Genomic DNA, 20,976 nt, shown 5'->3' on the forward strand with positions numbered 1-20,976 from the left:
GAAATCATGGACATCAGTCTTGAGAGCAGTTTCCCAGTAGTTTTCACAGAGATGTGAGTGTTACAGAACAGATGGCGCCACACTCTCCTTGGAGATGCACAGCAAAAGAATAAGATTCAAAAATCACAAGTTGAAATACAGGAAATTCCGACTAGATATAAGGAAAAAAAATTATCATGATGAAGGTGGTTAAGTAGTAGAGCAGGTTGCCCAGAGAATCTGCAGAATCTGCATCCCTGGAGATGTGCAGGACCGGACTAGACAAGGTCTGAGCACTGCAGTAACAGTGATGCTGGAACGCAGAAGGTGGCCTTGCCTTGAATAAGAGTCTGGACTAGGTGACCTCTGCAGATCCCATCCATCCTACATTTTTGTATGATTTTTGTGCATGAGCAATGCACAAATGGTGTGTACTTGCACAGTATGCTGGATGCTTCCAAGAATTTTTGGACTGATTTATTTGGACATATGCATACCAAMTGTATGGTGTATTCAGACATGGACAGGAAAACAGATGTGTCTTAAAAGCGTGGGGTATACTAAGCCTTAGCGACATTGCCCAAAAGTAAGCAATTGTTAGAAAAAATCCTAGAAAGTAGTATGTTTAAATACACCAGCAAGGGAGTGATGAGGCAAGCTCATTTTGTGGTGTGATTTAGAACCATGAACTGGTTGAATGTGGTTGTCAAAGCAGACAAGAAGCAGGATGGTAACAATACCTATGTGCCTGAGTCCTGTAACATATGGTCTCCTGTCTCGGCTGAAGCTACCGAGGAAGCCACTGGTGCTGTAAATGACATGTGGGAAGTGGAAACATGTATCATAGGAAATACTAATAGAAAAAGTCTGCTGACTGTATTGACTTTCGATGATGTCAAAATATCCACTGTGGTTAATCTGTATCTGTTTTACAGTGTATTAATCATAGGTAAATGCAGTTACTATCATTTAACTTAATTACCATGTATTTCCCTGAAATACAGCATATTTGCTACAATTAATGTTAACCATATGGGAAACTTAACATTTTTTTTTGATTCTTCTAAAAAAAATATTCTTAGCAAAATAAGGAGTTGAGCAAAAACTGTGCCTCCAGAACAGCTGAGTTAGATCATTACTGGGTTTATTTGTGATTTTCAGAAAACTAACTGCCGTTTTAAAGTAACTATTTAAATATAGCCTTTGGGCACTGTATTTTTATAAGTAGGAAGAGGCTGAATTATTGCTTCATACACTGAATGTAGCTCAGCCTCTTCATCAAGATCATTGTAGGTAGCTCTTGAAGGCTTAAATTTCTGCTTTTGGTAGCTTAACATGTTGGAGTCAAAGCTTACTCTGCTGTTTGACTTAACCAGAAGCTTTAGCTATTGGTAGTCAGCTAGCTGATTGTGGTATGTCTATGCTTGCTTGTTTGCAGTCATCTTTGCCCTCTGGTTTTTTAATTAGGTGGAAAACAATTAACGGTAACTTCATTCTTTTTTCCTTTGTTTAGGAAAACTTTCTCTTTGTGCAGGAGAAAGAAATAGCAAGTTTCGGAAGATTAAGGCAGTAAGATGCATAATAGTTCATTATGTGTATATTGCAAAATTTGTATTGAAATGTTGTTAATGTCTCCTTTGCGGTAAGATATTTTTGTATAACTGATTTCTTTTAAAGSGGGGCATCCTAGGAGTAGAAGACATTACTACTGTTAGACAATCTGTTGGTTCCATAGATTAAAAAACAAAAACAAAAACAAAAAAAACCCCAAAGAAACAGAACCCTATACTTCACAGATTCCCCATTTTAACTAAAAGCAAAACTCTAATTTTTAATTTAAACTTTTTTTTGCTGGTGTAAGCAGTGATACCTATGGCTCTTTGAAGAGGTATATGTTGCATAGTTTCTTTCTTGCCTTTCTGGATTACTTAGATTCATAATGTTCTGCATAAATTAGGATGGCAGCATTTTAAGGGAGTAAAGTGGCTCTCGGAGCCACAACTTGTAATATGTGCCTCTAAAGCACCACACTGCAAATACTTGTCAGCATAGAAGTAAAGGTAAATTGAGAATAGTTCACTGATTCCATTTCTACACTCCATAAATTTGGGAATGAATTTCAGCAGGCCTAAGTGGAAGTGTTCCCAGTAGATGCTTTACTCAATGTTCAGGAAAAAATCAAATAAGTAGGAAACAGCATTTCCACTCATTTCTCTGCAACCCCCATTACTCTCAGGACTAGTCTCTCTGGGGGCTGTGCCCATTTAGAGTTTTTATTCCAGCTCTTTACTTCTTCTTTTCTCTTTTTTGCTCTTKCCTGTGAAAATCTGGTGTGGTGTATTGCCGCTTCGTGCTTGGGTTGTATCAAGCTTTGCCTCTGTCTTGCAGCTGGCCTGATTCAGTGTTAGAAACTCTGGTGAACCTGATGCCTCAGACCTTTTTTCTGCTTATCCATAACTGAATGAATTTCATCTAGATACATCTTTTTTTTCCCCATCTGTTTCTTAACATTATAAAATAAAATTTTCCTTTGTAAGCAGAAACTTTCAAGATCTCAGAAGGGTCTAATGGAATTGGTCAAGAGCAAAAGCTGATTTGTAACTTAGACTCCATCCTCTCCTTTGTACCTTCAAACCAAGGTTTAAAACCAACTGCTTCAAAGTTGTTTGTGTACATAAAAACAAGTGATCTTTAACAGTTACCAAATTATGTTGGCAATACTATGTTTCTAGACTGTGTTCGCTCGCCTGCTGTGTTCTAAACAAAAGGTTGTTGAATTCTAATATTTCCTACAACTAGATGTCTTACAACATTATAGAGTGCTTTTCAGACTATTTTCCTTTGACTAGCTCCTAATAAGAATTGTAAGACTTCTGCAATATTTATTTGATCTTGATCTCACTCATTTCTTTCCTCTGCACTTAGTTTAATAAATGAACATATCTCAAAATACTGTGTCAATCCAGTTCTCTTTCAAACCTTAATGAACAATCTGTGACAAGCTAATTAGGGATATTTATAAAAGTACTAGATTTGATTCTAAGTAGTGTATTTATCTGAAAAAGTTATTAGATACTGTACCGTCCTTTGAACACAGGAAATTAGCATGTGTGAGTTAGAATTTGGAGATGGCAAAAACTGAATTCATCCTTTGCTATATAATGTCATTCTGGGGAGAGAAAAAACAGCTTCAGTGATACAATCTTTAACAAACATTACGAATGAGAAAATGAACATGATATTTGGGCGTCCTGCTGGACCTTGTCCTAACCAACAAGGAAGGACTGGTTGGAGATGTGAAGGTTAGGGGCAGCCTTGGCTGCAGTGACCATGAGATGGTGGAGTGCAGGATCCTGCAGGAAAGAAGTAAGGCAACAAGCAGGATTGCAACCCTGGACTTCAGGAGAGCGGACTCTGGGCTCTTCAGAGGCCTACTTGGAGGAATCTCATGGGTTAAGGCCCTAGAAGGAAGGCGGGTCCAGGAGAGCTGGCTAGTATTCAAGCACTGCTTCCTCCAAGCTTAAGAGCGCTGCATCCCAAGGAGAAAGAACTCCAGCAAAGGGGGCAGGAGACTTGGCTGGGTGAGCAAGGAGCTCTTGGCAAAACTCAAACAGAAGAAAGTACACAGAATGTGGAGGAGGGGACAGGCTACTTGGGAGGATTATAGGACTCTATTATAGGACTCTAGGTCCTATATATTATATAGGATTCTATATAGGACTCTAGGTCAGAGTACCTAGAGTCGCAACGAGGAAGGCTAAGGCCCGGTTGGAATTGAGTCTGGCAAGGGATGTCAAGGATGAYAGGAAGGGCTTCTTCAAATACATCAGCAGCAAGAGCAGGACTCGGGAAAATGTAGGTCCACTGCTGAATGGGGAGGGTGCCCTGGTGGTAAGGGATACAGAGGAGGCAGAATTCCTGAATGCCTTCTTTGCCTCAGTCTTTACTCGTAAGGGCAGCCCTCACGAATCTCAGACCCTAGAGATGAGAGAGAAAGTCTGGAGAAAGGGAGACTTTCCTTTGGTTGAGGAGGATAGCTTCTGGGCAAGCTTGACATCCACAAATCCATGACCCCGGATAGGATGCACCCACAGGTACTAAGGGAGCTCGCGGATGTTGTTGCCAGGCCACTCTCTATCATCTTGGAAAGGCCCTGGAGAACTGGAGAGGTGCCTGAGGACTGGAAGAAAGCCAGTGTCCCTCCAGTCTTCAAGAAGGGCGAGAAGGAGGACCCAGGCAACTCTAGGCTGGTCAGCCTCACCTCCGTCCCTGGAAAGGTGATGGAACAGCTCATTCTGGATGTCATCTCCAGGCATATGGAGGAAAAGAAGGTGATCAGGAGTAGCCAGCATGGATTCACCAAGGGGAAATCCTGCTTAACCAACCTGATAGCCTTCTGTGACGGAATGACTGGCTGGGTAGATGAGGGCAGAGCAGTGCACRTTGTGTAYCTGGACTTCAGCAAGGCTTTTGACACTGTCCCCCATAACATCCTSCTAGAGAAGCTCAGGAAGTGTGGGTTAGACGAGTGGACAGTGAGGTGGATTGAGAACTGGCTGAAAGGCAGAGCTCAGAAGGTCGTCATCAGTGGTGTGGAGTCTAGTTGGAGGCCTGTGGTCTAGTGGAGTTCCTCAGGGCTCAGTGCTGGGTCCCATCCTGTTCAAGTTCTTCATCAATGACCTGGATGAAGGGCAGAGTGCAAATTTGCTGATGATCCCAAGCTGGGAGGAGTGGCTGACACACTTGAGGGCTGTGCTGCCATTCAGAGAGACCTGGACAGGGTGGAGAGTTGGGCAGAGAGGAACCTCATGAGGTTCAACAASRGCAAGTGCAGAGTTCTGCACCTAGGGAGAAATAACCCTAGACACCGGTACAAGCTGGGGGCTGACGGGCTGGAGAGCAGCTCTGCAGAGAAGGACCTGGGAGTTCTGGTGGATGACGAGTTGTCTGTGAGCCAGCAATGTGCCCTTGTGGCCAAGAAGGCTGATGGTCTCCTGGGGTGCATTGGGAAGAGTGTTGCCAGCAGGTCGAGAGAGGTGATCTTGGCCCTCTACTCAGCCCTGGGGAGACCTCATTTCGAGTACTGTACTGTGTCCGTGTACAGTTCTGGGCTCGTCAGTACAAGAGAAACATGGAGCTACTGGAGAGAGTCTCCATGCTGTAGGTCACCATGCTTGAGCAGGGAGGTTGGACTAGATGGTCTCCAGAGGTTGTTTCCAACCTTATCCTTTCTGTGATACTACTTTTTGGCTGCTTCCTGGGTTGTGTTTTTTGTCAGCAGAATATTGTTGCTGTATGGTGATTTTCAAACTTAGGATACTGTATCAAGTGAGAAGACAATTCATTATTTTTTCTATTTGAATGCTTAGGCACGTTACCACCTCCTGTCCGCTAGTCAAGCCCTGACACCCTCCCTTGGATCTTGTGTTGTCTATTCCTGCTTCACCTGGCTCGCYCTACGCTGTTGCCCTTTCCTGCCTGTCTCTTGTTGAGTTTTAGCAAACCTGATTCCAGAGTATGTGCCCTGGAATTATTGTAGTATAAATTAATGTTGAAAGAGTCTCAAGTTGACTGTCATTCTTCTCTTTCCTGTCACATTCTCACATTTGTACTACACTTTTATTTCCTAGTAGGAAAGTGCCATAACAAAGGAATACTGAGGTTTTGCAGAAATGAACTGTTCTGCCAAAGACTTGTGAATTGTACCATGAGTATAGAATATAACAACCTATTGAAAAATTAATCATAGGTGATCTTTGGATTCATGCATTTTTGTAATGAAAATACTTAAATTCCTGTAACGTGACTTTTTTGCCTAACCTAATTATTTGGATTGTCGCATTGGAAAATGTCTTGAGGCCTCTGTTCTTTTGGTTTTTTTGATATGTGTAGGCTGTAAAAAGAAGAGCGAAATAAAATATATGCTGTTCAGTGTAAGAATGAAGAGATGCTGGAGATAACATTACTTGCAGATCCTTTTTGTTCTATCCTAAATTGCAGAAATATCTTTACCAGGGAATGATTTTTTTTACTCCTGGTAACTGCCTGTGTTTATTGTTGGATTGGATATCTATGTATGGAGTAAACAAATCTGTAGTATTTTACCATACAACCTTGTTGTTTGTTGTGATTCATCTGGTTTGCTCACTGAAGAGAGCAAGTTACCATCCAGCATGGTACGAAGTCATGTTTCAATTGGCAGACAGTCAGCTTTTGTTTTTGATACCCTGTCCTGTTTAGTATTCAGTGCATGGAAGGGAACGTGATGTAAGGGAATTGGTTTGCTGTTTTACGGACTGACTCAGCCGTTTAACTCTGTTCCCTCAAGGCATCCAAAACTGCAATAAAGGAAATACATTTTGCCAGTAACTTTCTATGGAAATAAGTGCAGCTTAATAACTTTTTAAAATTAGTGCTAACATTATTGTGCAGTGGAGAACACCTTAATTAAACTTCTCTCTCTCTCTCTTTCTGTTTCTTTTTTTTTCCTCCCAGTAAGTCTGTATTAATGATACTGAAATCTTCTGTAAATCCAATTTATAATCGGAGATGAATTTTTCCTTTTTTTTTCCTCCACTCAGTTGAGATCCCAGTTGAAAGATGATTTCTTTCAGATAATATTTCTTTTGGGAAAGCATGATTTTGCTGTTTTAATCTTATTTCTGCTTTTTTTAAAAAAATAGAGTAAATGACAAAGTTAAGAAATTCTTCAGACCTCTGTAGTCTTTTTTTTCTCCCCCTCCCCCCGAATTAAATTTCTGTCACCACCTAGGTTGTGCACTGCTATGCATTTGATGATCCTTGTCACTTGCACAAGAGGACCATATTGGAAAAAAGTTTATGGAATACAACTGTAAAAGTTTTTAGGAAAGCATTGTTTTGAAAACCTAATAAAATATTCTCATGCAGGAATATTGGGGACCAAAATTCCAAACTTTATATATTAAGAAATTTGGAAAAAATGGATCTATGTAAAACTGATAATATGTCTGAAGTCTTTCTCAAAACTCTCCACTTTCTATTCTTGGTGAAAGAAAGAAGCAGGTATTTCTGATGGTGAACATTTTTTTGTTGTGAAGACAGCAGTACAGCACTCAGTGGGTAGAATTATATAAGCATGTTGTATTAAATGTAGGAAAAGTTGGACCACAGAGGTTATTTAGGAGGATGCAAAAGTTCTGCCTGGAAGAACTCAGAGCTGAGCTGAAGGAAAGGTTTAGACTTCTAGGTTGAGAGGTACAATGTCCATGAATGATGGAAGGAAGGAACAGACCTTGAGCATCAGTGGAGAGTTGTGCTGACCTGAAGTTGACAGATGGGCACCATGGGAGAAGTACCAGAATGACTGTGTAACACTGCTTGTTTTTTCTAAGTGAAATCTGAAGTGGAGGAAGGAGAAAAGAGAACTGCCAGTGATCTCTTACATGAGCCTTTTGAACAAGATCTACTTGTGTGTTTTAGCTGAGATGGGTCTGGAGGTGAAACCTTCTGCATCCTTTCTGAAACACCTGTGAGGAGGGGTCTTCAGGTGAAATACTGAAAGAACAAATGGAAGACAAAGAGGGATAATGACAGAATTGATTTATGAAAACTGAAAGACTAAAATTTCAGAAGCAGTGCGAAAATGRGGAAGATAGGGATACAGCTTGGGCTGTGTTTGAAAAGAAATTACTGAAGATACTATGAAAGCTTCTTCATGCCATCAGGGCTTACATAGCTTATGTAGGGTGGAAGTGGAGATGTACAGGGAGAGGTTGTAAATGGTGAATGTACTGATCCTGCTTATAGAGTAGTGCATAATAAAGGTACTTCTGGATTTATTTGTATTGAGGTGGTGTTTTTTGCAGTGGAGGGGGTTGCTGAGAAGATGCATGATGTAGGGAGAAGAGAGGTGAGACAGGGAGTAGCACACTGGGGACTCTGATGACCAAAACAGGTTTAAAGGAAAAAAAAAAAAAGAAAAAGAATCAATGTTGGATTACTTTATACACCTTTGTCATAAGATAAGAGATAATAAATACTCAGGGATGAATTTCATAGATCATAGAATCAGTAAGGTTGGAAGGGACTTCCGGAGATCATCTAGTCCAACCTCCCTGCTCAACCAGGGTCACCTACAGCATGGTAGACAGGGTTGCATTCAGGCAGGCCTTGAAGATCTCCATGGAAGGAGACTCCACAACCTCTCTGGGCAACCTGGTCCAGTGCTCCGTCACTCTCACAGGGAAGAAATTCCCCCTCACGGTCAGGCGGAACTTCCTGTGCTTCAATTTCTGCCCATTGCCTCTTGTCCTGTCACACGGGACAACTGAAAAGAATTTGTCCCTGTCCCCTTGACATCCTCCCTTCAGGTACTTGTACACATTGATCAGATCCCCCCTCAGTCTTCTCTTCCCCAGGCTGAAGAGGYCCAGCTCTCGCAGMCGTTCCTYRTAGGGCAGATGCTCCAGCCCTCTGATCATCTTTGTAGCCCTACGCTGGACTCTCTGCAGTAGCTCCATGTCTCTCTTGTACTGGGGAATAAAGTAAATACTTTGTTCTGGATTTTATTATTATTATTTTTTTGTTGTTCTTTCTTAGTCGTGAACTAGTGCTGAAATATGTAGAGTGTGATGAGCAGGTAACTTAGGGTTTGTATTTGCTTAGTACCAAACACAAGTTACAGTAGCTTAATTCTGCTTGCTCTTCTGTCACTGAGAACAGTAATTTGTGTTTTCTTTTAATTGCATTTTTCAAAGAAGGTAAAAACTTGAGATATCTGTGAAATCTCCATGCCTTTTTGTTGGAACTGATTGCAGCTGGAAAATAAATGCAAAAGTTACTTGTGTGGGGAAGAAGCTGATGTTTGCACAGACGAAGAAAGATTGTGTGATCACATYGTTTCCCTAGAAAGTAGGAAAAATGGAACATTTATGTCAGTCTCAGAAAGATAAGAGTAGGTTGAGGGAACATATATTTTCCTGATGTTTCTGTTAGATCAGACACCTTTGCTGTAGCCTCCACAGCTACACTTTTGAGATCCTTGTTGCAGATACAGCAAAGTATCATAGTACCAGGTTGTGTGCAGACAAAGCAAATGCTTCTAAGGTGCAGTTTCTGGCAGCTTAATTTGTATGTGGAGAAGTTTTGCAAAATGAAATGGCTAACTTTCTTCAGGCAAATAGTTTTTCTGAAAAATGACTTGAGGGGTGCACAGTTGACATGTTGGGATATAAAAATTGATGTGGATGCAGAGAAGGAGCTGTGTTGTAAAAAGGAATGAGTGATGCAAATCTATTTAGTCCCGCACTGTTTAGACTGGTGGCATACACTATGAGTCAGAGCTGTCGATCTTGGAAATGATTTGAACAATTTCCTGAACTTTGTTCAATTTTAGTTTCTGGAAGGGCACTGGTACTTGGGGTTCCCAGCCTAGAGAAAGGTCACTGTGTGCATCTCTTTGAGGCATGATTTGCATGGTAACAGTTTTCTGTGGAAACCCTACTTGTGTAACTTTCAGACATGACAGTCTCCTTATGGTTTTGATAATGTTATAACAACTGAAGTACCGGTACCTGCATGGGAGATGGTCCCAAACAGTAGTAGTGTAAAGGACAATAATGTCTATGTGGCCTAGCTGTGCCATGCTCATGTAGCAACTCAAGGTGGAGAGGAGAGCAATAAAGTCTGCTGCACAGAAGGAATTAATGCAGTAATATAAATCTAGTCAGCTAAATCTTATAATAAATCTTAGGAGTAGGTAAAAACAGAAAAATCATTGCAATTACATTGACAGTATAATCTCTGAGGAGATAGCTTTTATCGGGGTGTGATATATTACTGCATTTAGGAGAAATGTGGAGCAGATTCTTTCTTTCCTGGTGTGGCACAGTCCCTAGAAAATTGAAAAAAGAGTTTGTTTGTTTTGACAACAACAAATCAATAATTTGTGTGAGAAACTCCTAAATAGTTTTTGTTTTCCTCCACTTCTTTCTATCTCATCTTCTGTCCAACAACTGGGAAGTGTGGTTCCCCCCCCACACAAAATATATTTATTTGTAATGAAGGAGAAATTTTCTCTGTCAGGTGGTTAATATAGATTCTTTGGAAACTGCCTATATTTATAAATTTTGGCTTTCAAGGTGCACTTTGATTGCTTCCCAAAATCACTCGTTGCCTTTGCTGTCCTGTCCTCTCTGTCCTCTGGAGAAAACTGACCCCCAAACTCTTTGTTCCATTTAAGTTATTTCACAGTTCTATTTAAGAATCTTGAATATGCTGCTCTAGACAATAAAAATATTTCAAGTTTTAGACTTAATGAGACATATTTCTAAATATTTCTAACTTGTAAAGAAATATTCTAGAAGTAGAATTGAATTACCAGTGAATGAATGGTAGAATAATTGTTTTACAAACAAGTAGTAAGCCGGAAAGAAATAATGGCCTTTTGTGCTATTTGATTATAAAGAATGATGTTAATGAGAAGTTACTTTGTTAAATATATTTAATCTGTTTTGTAAATCTAAGACTCGATTCTATAAGGTGCTGAATTGTACTATATTCAGCATGTAGTCTAATTTGAGTGACTGCACACAGTAGTCTAATTTGGGTGACAACAAAAAGAATGCTATTAAAAAAAGTTGGAATAACTTCAGCATTAAGAAAGTCAAAAAACAGCTAATGTTGCTAAATGACAGCAAAATATTTATGCATTATTTAAAAAATAGAAATGGTTAGAGCAATGAATAGTAAAGGACGGCATAATATATAATATATACATAATATATAGAACCATTATGTTACACTAAGATGATCTGCATAGTTCAGCACAGTAATCACAACTATCACCTTTGTTTTAGTAGTTAGATTCTCTATTTATTTAGTCTTATTTCTCAAGAGAAGATCTCTTGAGTATTTCACCAAAAATAAACATTCTGTGTCTCTTCTCTACTCTGAAAGACTAGTAATATTCTTGTCTATGTAAGCAGATATTGGAAGAGAAGATAAGGTGCTGGAGGAGGAGAACAGGGGGAAGTGGAGTGATCATTATATCTGGCTGTATGCTCTGCAGGTTTGTTCTCATCAGTGATGCAAGATTAAGCTCATTAGCAGCTCGTTATATGGCATATTCATTTTCTGAAAGAGGAGGATAAGGATAGCTTCAGCCTAAAGCTCTGTGGGCTGCCCCTGATTGCTGCGATGGAAGTGTGCATGTCTCTTTCCAGAGCTCTGCCCTGTGGCTAAAACCCTTCCCATCACTGTGGGTGGTGGTACGAAGCTGGGAGTTATGGCAGGGCTTGCTGGGATGAAGGACAGTGGATAAGGCTTAAGAGGCTCTAGAGAGCTGTGCAATGCAATGAGAATTATTTGAAATTGTGTTGCATTAATTCAAGCTTCTAAGGCTCATTTGGAAATTAAAAAAAAAAAAATACCCAGGTTAGTTGGAAAGCCGTGCAAAGCAAGTACAGGAAGCAAGCAGTTGAGCTTGAGATCTTTTAACTAGATAATGTGGTCAGAGGATTTGAGGAAGAAGAGTGTTAGATCATCGTTGAAGCAGCTAGCTTTCAAAGCAGAGAGATTACATGTGAAACAAAATATCTAAAAATGTACTGTATAAACCCTGTACCTACAAAATGATGATGCATCTGGAACTTCTGTTCTACACTTGCTCGAGGACCACTGAAATGAATAGGGCCTTGAGGTATGCTCTAGTTGAATCATTGCTGGATTACTGGTAGTTGAATTTCCTATCATCGTGGAAATAGTGTACTTATTGAGCATCACTTTAAACAGACTTGCCCACTATATTTTCCAGTTTTGATTTTAGCTGAGGGTATGGATATGTGGGACAAATTCTTCTTTGGCAAAACTCAATTGATGACATCAAGAAGGATGAATCAATCCATAGGATCATCACCAGCCATTAATTTTTACTCCTTTTCTTCTTCCTTTTTTCTCCTCCTACCACCCCTTCTCCTTGACAGAAGGTCTGGCAGGACAAGACACAAGACATCTGTTCATTCAACAGATGTACATTTCTATTGCCTGACTGAAATCAAAGGGAGGGCTTGTTTTTTGAAGCAATGCTCATCAGCTTCTTTTTCTATTCTTCTCTGCTCTCAAGAAGTCTAAACAGTTTTGGCTGAAGTTGTCCAAAAAGCAGTTCCTACTGGTGAAGACTTCAGGCAAAAAAGGCATAGTTTTGAAGCAACTAAGACTAAACCTGTTTAGGAAGTGTTAGGGGACTTAAATAATAATTGGTACTATAGTTCATGTACGATGCAGCTGAGAGTTGGGGAATGACTGTTCAGCTAGCTCCTCCTCACCCCTTATATTTTGAAGACTATGAAAAGTATTTTATCTGCCTCTGTTTATAATTACAGTCATTTCCTTCTTTTAATTTCCTTGAATATCCAGATATGATAAGAGAAAAGCTTATTTTAGATTGAGAGTAGAGAATAAGCAATATTGTTGCTCATGTTAGGGCAGGTCACAGGTTTATTGTTGCTCACAGGAACCACAGTGGTAAATTTGAAAATGTACAATAGGCATTTGTTATTTTTTTGCTGTATTTCTCAAATTGCCACAAGGTGGCAATAATTCAGAATGTTACTCCTCCAGGTCCAGCTCTTTGGTTTTCCGTTTTCACAGGAGTCTGGTCAGACACAAGCTGTGATTGCATCCCAGGGTCTGTGGTCTGCAGGGCAGTGGAGTGGGGAGAGGCTGGTGGCAACTGAGAGGACTTCGGTATGTGCGGGCTGTTCTCAGCTGTTGCTGTTGCCTGCRTGTGTTTGGAGAAGTACTGAGCTGCACTGTGTATGTGGCTGGTGAAAAACGGATGAAAATGCTAATCTAATGCTGGTCTAATACGCTGAAGCAAGAGTTTTATTTTCTCTCTGTTTTTAATTCCAAACCAAAGCGACAAGCACGTATATGCTTGGTTGTTCCTTGTGTTGCTGTTTACTATTTAATTTTTATTAAATTATTTTTCTTAATATTTTTCTTAACATTTTTTGTTTAGTAAAGTAAAAGCTGTGCTTTTAGAACAAATTCCTAAACTGCCAGATCAGTTCAGGATGCAGCTTTTTATAAAAATAGAAGTAAACCCTTGCATGTAAAAACAATTTGTTGACATTGTGAAAACACAGGAGTGAAACAGGAATACTTATACATTTTCATATCCAAGTTTTACTTTTGAACATGACTTTATTAGCATAACTTTTAAGCAGCTCTGTGTTAGTGTTAAAAGTATTGAAGTAAAGCATCTGCAACAAATCTTTGACAAAAAATTCCTTTACCGCTGTAAAAGGAAAATAGATAGGACTATCCTCTTTGAAGTGTTAAATACAAGTGTATTTTTTTCTTTAAAAAATTAGCTGCATGATAATATTTTTATATCTTTGATTAGTGTGTAAATTATGATAGCAAAATTTACTACTACAACTTGAACAAAAGTTATTTATTCTTAAATTAAACAGATCTTCAAAAAGTTTATTGTGTCATAAGTATGTGTTTTCATTCTTTGATAGTGTCACAAGTTTAACAGATGTAAAATAAGAAAATTGTTACTCTATGCAAAAGAAGAAAGGAGAAGAGAATTTTTACCTGTTACATGATTGCAATAAAATGATAAAAATTTAAGACGGTTAATTTTTTTTACCTTTAAGTTTCCTTTGCTTATCTTCTGACTACATTCTACAGAATGACTAAACTGAAATTCTGAATAGTTGGAATTTAGTTATCTTTTCTCACATAAATAAATAATAATATTGTAGTTATTTATGAAGTATCACACAGCATCATAACAACAGATTCTATATCACTGAGAATGTGAAATGCAAATACTGTGTGTTTCAGTTTATATTCTGAGTTCTGCTTACATTTCTGGGGACCTGTAGTAATACTAAAAAAAAAAGAAAACAAAATGTAGCTTTTCAGATCTTTTTCTGCTAGTCTTAAAATGTGTGACGGGGTGCTGACAAATAAAGGTGTAAAGAAGTAGTGCTTGTGAGCAGCAGGATACAAAGGCTGAAAGGTCTTGCACCAAGGAGAAGGTGCGTGCACAGTGCACAGTGGACAGGTGCTGGAGCAAAAGGATGCACTTAAGCTCCTTTATGTAAAACAACTGCACAAAAGAATATGGTCCAGATTTGTCACCCCTAAGTTTATGCACTTCAATTGGGATCGTGGTTATGCACAACCTCCTTATCTCTTTCTGTTAACCAAGAGTAACAACTGAAATTAACTCAGATTTGAGTGGTTGGGTTGTTTGGCAGCGTCTGAGGCTCAATATGTTCTTTACAGACACCTGTTTCTCTTCATTTACTATAATGGGTTCCTAATGGAATTAAACCTCTTTTGTCTGTGTTTCTAAGCTAAAAATTTTACATTTTTTAAGGTACTTGTGTTCAAATTGAAGAGTGGTAATGAATGCATTAAAAATGAACAACATAGTAAGAATTCAGTGTTCTTTTTCTGACAAATACCAAAACAGAGAAACTTTATACTGGATTGGACCACTGTGAATCAATCTGTATTTTGGCAGTTAGCACAACTGCATCTCTGTGTATCACGGTGTTCAGGATCTGTGAAATATACTTCAGTATACTTGTCCATATTATGAGGTGTAGCTTTTTACATTTTTCATTGGAATTACTATTTTCCAGTTATGTCAAAGAACTTTATTTCCTTGCACATCCAGATTTCTCACTAAAATATGAGTATTTTAAGAAGGGTACAGTAATTCTCAAATGCCATTCAACATTCAGAATTACTGCTTGAAGTAATGAATATATAAGCAACATTTTTAAAGGCATTTCAGTTTGTTAAAGTATGATGGCTGGAAATGAGGAAGTCAGAATTAAATTTATATTTTATTACCTTATTCATAATGTTTTTGTTTGATATGTGGGTAATAGACAAGCAAATCACCTAAAGAATAAAGTCTGCAAGCATGGAAACACATTTTCATAATTGCTTTGGCAGGAAGCCTGCATGTTGTAGTGACAGACTGGTGAATATTCTGTAGAATGAATTAGCTGCTCGTTTAGCAATGGGCATTGTCTGTACGAATGGAAACTCTTAATAAAATCCTGTACAAGAACAAGCATGTGCTTTCATTTGAATAAAAACCCCAAACATCCCTAGTGATTTGCATTTCCTGATAGCTCAGCTCTTCCAATACCTTTAGAAAATGAGAGAAGAAATGTATTAGATAAAAAGAAATAGCTGTCTTGCGTATTTGGGGATAAAAATTGAGTTATCACAGTTAACCTGTGAGGTCATATACAAGGAATGAATGTCTAAAATGGGTGGATAGATATTACTTTTGATATTTGTGCAGACATGATACAACTACTCCTCTCATATTGACTGTTGACTAGTGATGGTATAGACTGACAGGCTTTCAGTGTGTGGACAGCTGTTCTCAAGAGCGCACGTGGGAAATATTTCCATGTCTTAGCAGCCTCAGCTGAAGTTTCCTTGCCTCCAAAGGAGCCCTTTTCTTGTGTAGGGATTTCCTGGGGTTTGTTTTTCGTTGTTAATCTTTTAGTTACAGTGAAGAACAGTATTATCATGTATTTTGATGAGCTTGTTATTTTTTTTTTTTTCCTTCCCCCAAAGGCATAGTTCTTTGGCTTTAGTTAGTTAGTTGTTAGCAAAACAACTATTCGTGATTGTTGCTTTGTTGTATCAGTATATTGGTGGCAGTCTCCTTTGATATCCCATTATAACTTCTCTTCACAGATTTGATAAGGAGAAGTATCTTCCTAAATATCTAGAGAGTTTATATGAACCACTGGCAAAAAGCCTGTATCTCATCACTGGAGACTTTTTTGTTTTTCCTTCTTCCCATAATGTTAAACTTTGTAAATTGATATCATTACGTTTATTGCAAGGCATTGCAAGCATTTATTCGGAATCTGTTTTCAAAATGCGCTCAAGTTGCATACAAAATTCACTGGACCAAATTTGGCGTCAGATCCGGAGATGTGTGGCTGCTGTTCCCACAGATGACTTCTTTGACTCTATATGTAGTGGTACAACACTGGTGGGTAGGAGTCTCTTTGCTTTGTGGTGAACGTATTTGTTAAAACTTGCCTGCAGTACTGCTTGAGCCACTCAAAAATTTGGAGACATCTTGGTTGGTTTTCAACCATTTGAAGACTGAAAAGATTTGAAATATTTGAAGGCTGGAGCTAAGAACTAAGTTTTGTTAACTGGGGCTGCTGCCATGGTAAGGGTCAGCCATCCAGTGTGGCTRCTTCTCCTGAGGAATATTTCAAGTGCAGACTTATCCCCACCGCCCTGAGRGTGGAAGGGGAAGGGCCGAGGTTGGCTTAGGTGCTCAATGGGTTTGTGACTTGCTGCAGCAACCTGGCTTATCCAGCTGGGACTCTGAAGAGCTGCAGCTCGCCAGCGAGCCAGCTGGCGAGGAGCCCGGGCCCTTTTTCCCCAGTCTGTACCTTCCAAATGAATGTTCTAATGCTGAGTGTTTTCACTGCGACACTAACTGCATTTATTATTGTTTTCTTCCCTCTCGTTCTCTCTTTTGCCTGTAGCTCAATAAGCAACAACTACAGATCCTGAAGGAACGTTTCCAGGCCTTTCTGAATGGGGAGACACAGATCGTAGCAGATGAGGCATTCTGCAATGCTGTGCGAAGTTATTATGAGGTAAGTTACTTGCTTTGTTTTCTGTACTGTTTAAAAAACAGTAGGATGCTCATAGGATGCTTTTAATGCACATAGAAARAAAGGAATTTTAGTTTTTGAAGGCTGTCTAGGAACAGTGTGTGCCATCGTGTTGTGTCCCCCCTCTGTGGTCTACWCAGCTTTGCAATTTTGTAAGTTTAAATCCACTGCCTGCTCACAAGAGATAAAATGAACTGGAAAATATCCACTTGTTCRGGGGATGGAGGGAGAGAGAAAACCAAAAACCTTATGATAAATGTCTTTCTGGCAGAGTTTGATACGACTAGGCACCACTATCTTTATCACCGTATGTCTACGTTACCTCTTTTAATCAGAGCTTCTGCTGGAAGTTACCATCTTGAGTAACACGTCTTCTGAATTTCATTTATTACAGTGCAATATTGTTGGAGACAAACTGCTAGTTCCCTGCCTGAAGGAACAACRTTTTCAATGCAGCTGGGCCAAACTGTGGCTTCTTGGGGATTCTCTGTGGTTGCCAGCACCAGTACCAATCTTTAGATATGCTTTTTAATTGCCTAATGGATAGGTCGTGTCCCAAACTAAGATTACAGTTTGCTGTCCTTTTCCTGATGTCAGAAACATGTGACTGTATAAGAACATATCTTGTGCCATTAGCAAAAGGTATTGTGAATTCATTTGTCTAATGTAACTTCAAACTTGTTTAGTGAATCAGATTCCTTTTAAAGGGTCTTCCTCCGTATTTCACTCTGCCACACCATTTTCAAATTTTCTRTTTTTTTTTAATATATTATTTATCCTCATTCCCTCTCAGCTATTCTCTGCTAGTAARTGAAAATTTTCTTCATGGAGGAAAAGTTGTAACTTACAACTTCACTTGACTTTATGTTCTTTAAATTACGTTGCGCACAAGAAAGAAGGGATAGGAGGAGGCAGAAGGGCTTCCTGTCATAGATCGGCCAGAGTTTCTGCAAATAAATCTGATTGGTACTGAAGCAGAGAGAATCTCATAAAAATGGGAAAGGATAGAGAGGGTCTGACTTGGGTTGCAAGTCTGCAGGTGAAAAATGAAAATACGAGTGTTCACAAAGTAGTATGTGTGAGGAGGAGGGAAGAACAGTATGGGAGTCAAAAAATAGTAGTCTTTTTTGTATAATTTTGGATCGATAAAGTTAAGATTGGCAGGAGGGATAGTTTGGAAGATTGTGCAACACAATCTAGTTAGCTACTCAGCTTTTAGAAGGAAGGTAGCAATAAAATGTTTCAGGGTACAAAATGTATAGTAGAATTAAAAAKGATATAGCATTTATTGTTCTTTCTTTAAACTAGATGTCTAAGAAGGACTATAGTTATTTTAAACGAGATTTGGGTGGAGGAGGCATCAKTAAACCTCATAAAGAAATGATAACAAAGAGTTCAGATCTAGAAGCATCTGTTAAATGTGGCTGAACAAACTTAAAAGCAGTAGTTGATGTACAGGAGGTAACCTGTTGTTTGGAAAGGATAAGGTTGTTAAAAAAGTGATTTTAAAATAAATGCCTAAACAGCAATTTTCCAAGTAAGATTTTCTGTGTCTCTTTTTAATGAAACTATCTGGAGTCATGTAGAACTACTTTTGCACTGTATCTGTTCTTACAATGAAAAACTATGCTTAATAGTGTAAGAGCCATATAAAGTGGAAGACCCAAATTCTTCAGCTGTTTTCAGCTATTCACCCGTTTTAATTCTGTGTATAACTGTTTTAACCAACCAGTTTCAAAGAGAGGCTTCTAAAGATTCTGGCATTAGCATCAAGTGTGTAATGATACCATAGGCTGGTGCCATGGGCACCACTTGTACACCATGAGCTCACCTACCAGCCATAAGGAGTTGCTTTGGAGTCTTTTCCCCCTATTCTCCCCYACAAATCCATTTTCCATTCTTTTCAGAGTTTTCCTTCCAGATTTGCTTTACCTTTTTCCAGTTGTGCAGTTTGAGTCAACATTTATTTGCCATTTTAAATTTCTTTTTAGGGTTGTAGGAGATAGTCGCCAGTATGCAAATTTGCTGAATCCAGCTTTTCAGGAGACCTGATTAAATCTACTGCTCTTCTTCAATACACATTAATCAACTTTTATGAATCTCACAACATATTCTCTTATCATTTTTAAGTGGCTGTTATGTCCTTTTTATTTGATTAGTTATCCATTTGTTGAAAATATTAAGCTCTTATTTAGTGTTCAGTTTATGCTGTGTTCTGATGCTTCCTGGTCTGCATGTCTTCCATCTGTGATCCAGCACATCTCTTATTGGTTGACCTTTATTAATACCTTGAACTACGAACATCTTGCTTATCTTGGTCACACAGCATCTCATCAGCCTTAATCTTAATTTCCTTATGCTTTAATTTAGTTGCTGAGCTACAGTTCAATTTTATCTGACATGGAAAGAAACCAATACGTGGTCTGCACAGCAATTTTTTTCACTCTGAAAATGATTAATTTCCTTTTAATCCTATACAGTAGTCATGATTTGAGATGAATTATAATACTGCCCTCAAAGCCAGGGTATTCTCACTGCTGTAGGTGGTTTTCCATGCCTAACTTTTAAACCTTGAATATGAAGCAGAAGGTCTGTTTTTTATATATGACATAAAATACTATATCACTAGTTCTGGGTGTTTTTCAGTCACTAAACCTATCTAGAATAACTTGTTTCACTCAGAGTTTTTCCTCTTGATTTAATAATCTAGGAATAAGTTCCCAGGGTTTAGGAACTTAACATAGTTAGGTCTTTGGTTTACTTTTCTAGAAATATTCACTGAAAGAGCAATTTTTTTCTACTTAATATATATATTTTCTTTTATCGATCTCACTGCCTTACGAGAGTCAGACTCCTCTGTCAGAACTGTTTGGAAGGTCATCATTGTTCAGCTTTGTTAGCTTATCCTCTAGCACTRCATCTTTTCTATTGCATATGTTAAGACTTTCTGTTAATATTTTAGCATTATTTTTTATCTATCTTAAAAATCTAATGAGAAAACAATTCATAGGAAAAGTTATCTTGACTTTTCTTTAATCCTCCAAAAACAGTTATTTTCTTGTTCAGTGTATCTCCCCTCTACATACACTTTTTAAAAAGCCTGGCATAAATTTAACAAGATTCTCCTTTGTGTTCATATAACTGTGATTGTCTTGTTGATTTGTTTCCTCTTCCATCCTGATATAGTTTTAGAGAAATAGAAAAATAAGTTTACAGTCCTATTTCTGTAATAATTCTCTCAGAATTAACATATTTTTTTGTGGAAAATTCCWTTGCAGGCATTGAGCCAGATTCTAATCATCTAGAACATCAGATGTTGGTGATGCTTTTTGGATAAAAAGAAAAATTCAATCATATGGCAATTATTATGAGTAATTATGTTGGACACACTGCTAAGTGTAAAATTAAGAGGGGAAGTAATTTATGTAATAAAGTATTTCTTCACATATTTCAACTCAGTTAATTTTTTTTAGAAAAGATATCTATAAAATAGTAGATATTCTTTCAAGTTCTTACATGTTCAGTCATGTAGATAGGAAAATGCTCTTGTGAAGAGCCCTGTTAAGACACTCTTTCAGCTAGGACCATAATAGATGTGTATAGATCTTTGGCTAAACATACTCACAGCGCTGATTCTTCAGTCTTGAACTTATGCAGTCTTAGGCGTGAGTAAAGTAGGTGCAAAGAACAGTGATGAATATTTCAAATATTGTGGAAGTTTCTTCAATATTCTTGTGGTCACAAGTTCTATTTTTAGTCATTATTTCACACATCGTGCAGCTGCAGGAAGTTTTATCTACTGGTATTTGTTATATTGTATTTACTTCTTCATTTGAAGTAGGCAKTAAGTGCTGATGGCATTTAAATCCAAATGCTAAATGTGTTTTTTTTTTTAATTTAAAATTGCTTGGGATTTTTAATTTAAAAGTGAATTTAGTTTGACTTTATGTATTGGCCTGTGGTATAGAGATCATTTCTAACTTAATTTCTGTTTAAATTCAGATGTGGTAGTCTTTGGCAAAACCAAATTGTTGTGTGCCATGGTCAGACAATAGGAAGGAACTGAGGTTGGCCTGTAGCTAAAAACTGATGATGCAGGAGATTCTTGCATAAACCTAGGTAATGGTTCAGTACTGCAGGGCTGGGGTGGGAGGGGTTGTAAGGATAAAGAAAATGATTAATTTTAGTTTTTTTCTTTCAGTTAGCGGCAAAAAGCTAAGAACCCACCTCTGCAGTTATCTAAACCATTAGACAAGCCTTTCCCTTGTCCAGTACGAGGTGGATGAGATCTTTCAGCTTCTCCAGTTAGTAGAGCAAACGTCCT

At 38.3% G+C, this 20,976-nt stretch overlaps 1 protein-coding gene across 1 annotated transcript in view; it reads left to right on the top strand.

Annotated features, from left to right (window-relative positions):
• The first annotated feature begins 663 nt into the window (after positions 1 to 663).
• The window catches only part of CADPS2 (calcium dependent secretion activator 2), a 277,978-nt gene continuing 257,665 nt past the window's right edge, over positions 664 to 20,976 (top strand). The window contains exons 1-3 of the mRNA XM_085299698.1: positions 664 to 928; positions 15,858 to 16,009; positions 16,521 to 16,634. Of these exons, the coding sequence (XP_085155824.1) occupies positions 664 to 928; positions 15,858 to 16,009; positions 16,521 to 16,634 (531 nt within the window). The remainder of the gene's footprint in view (positions 929 to 15,857; positions 16,010 to 16,520; positions 16,635 to 20,976) is intronic.

The sequence above is a fragment of the Rhea americana genome, unplaced genomic scaffold (assembly GCF_003343005.1).
Source record: "Rhea americana isolate MKP2758 unplaced genomic scaffold, rheAme1 scaffold_152, whole genome shotgun sequence".
NCBI classification, from domain to species: Eukaryota; Metazoa; Chordata; class Aves; order Rheiformes; family Rheidae; genus Rhea; species Rhea americana.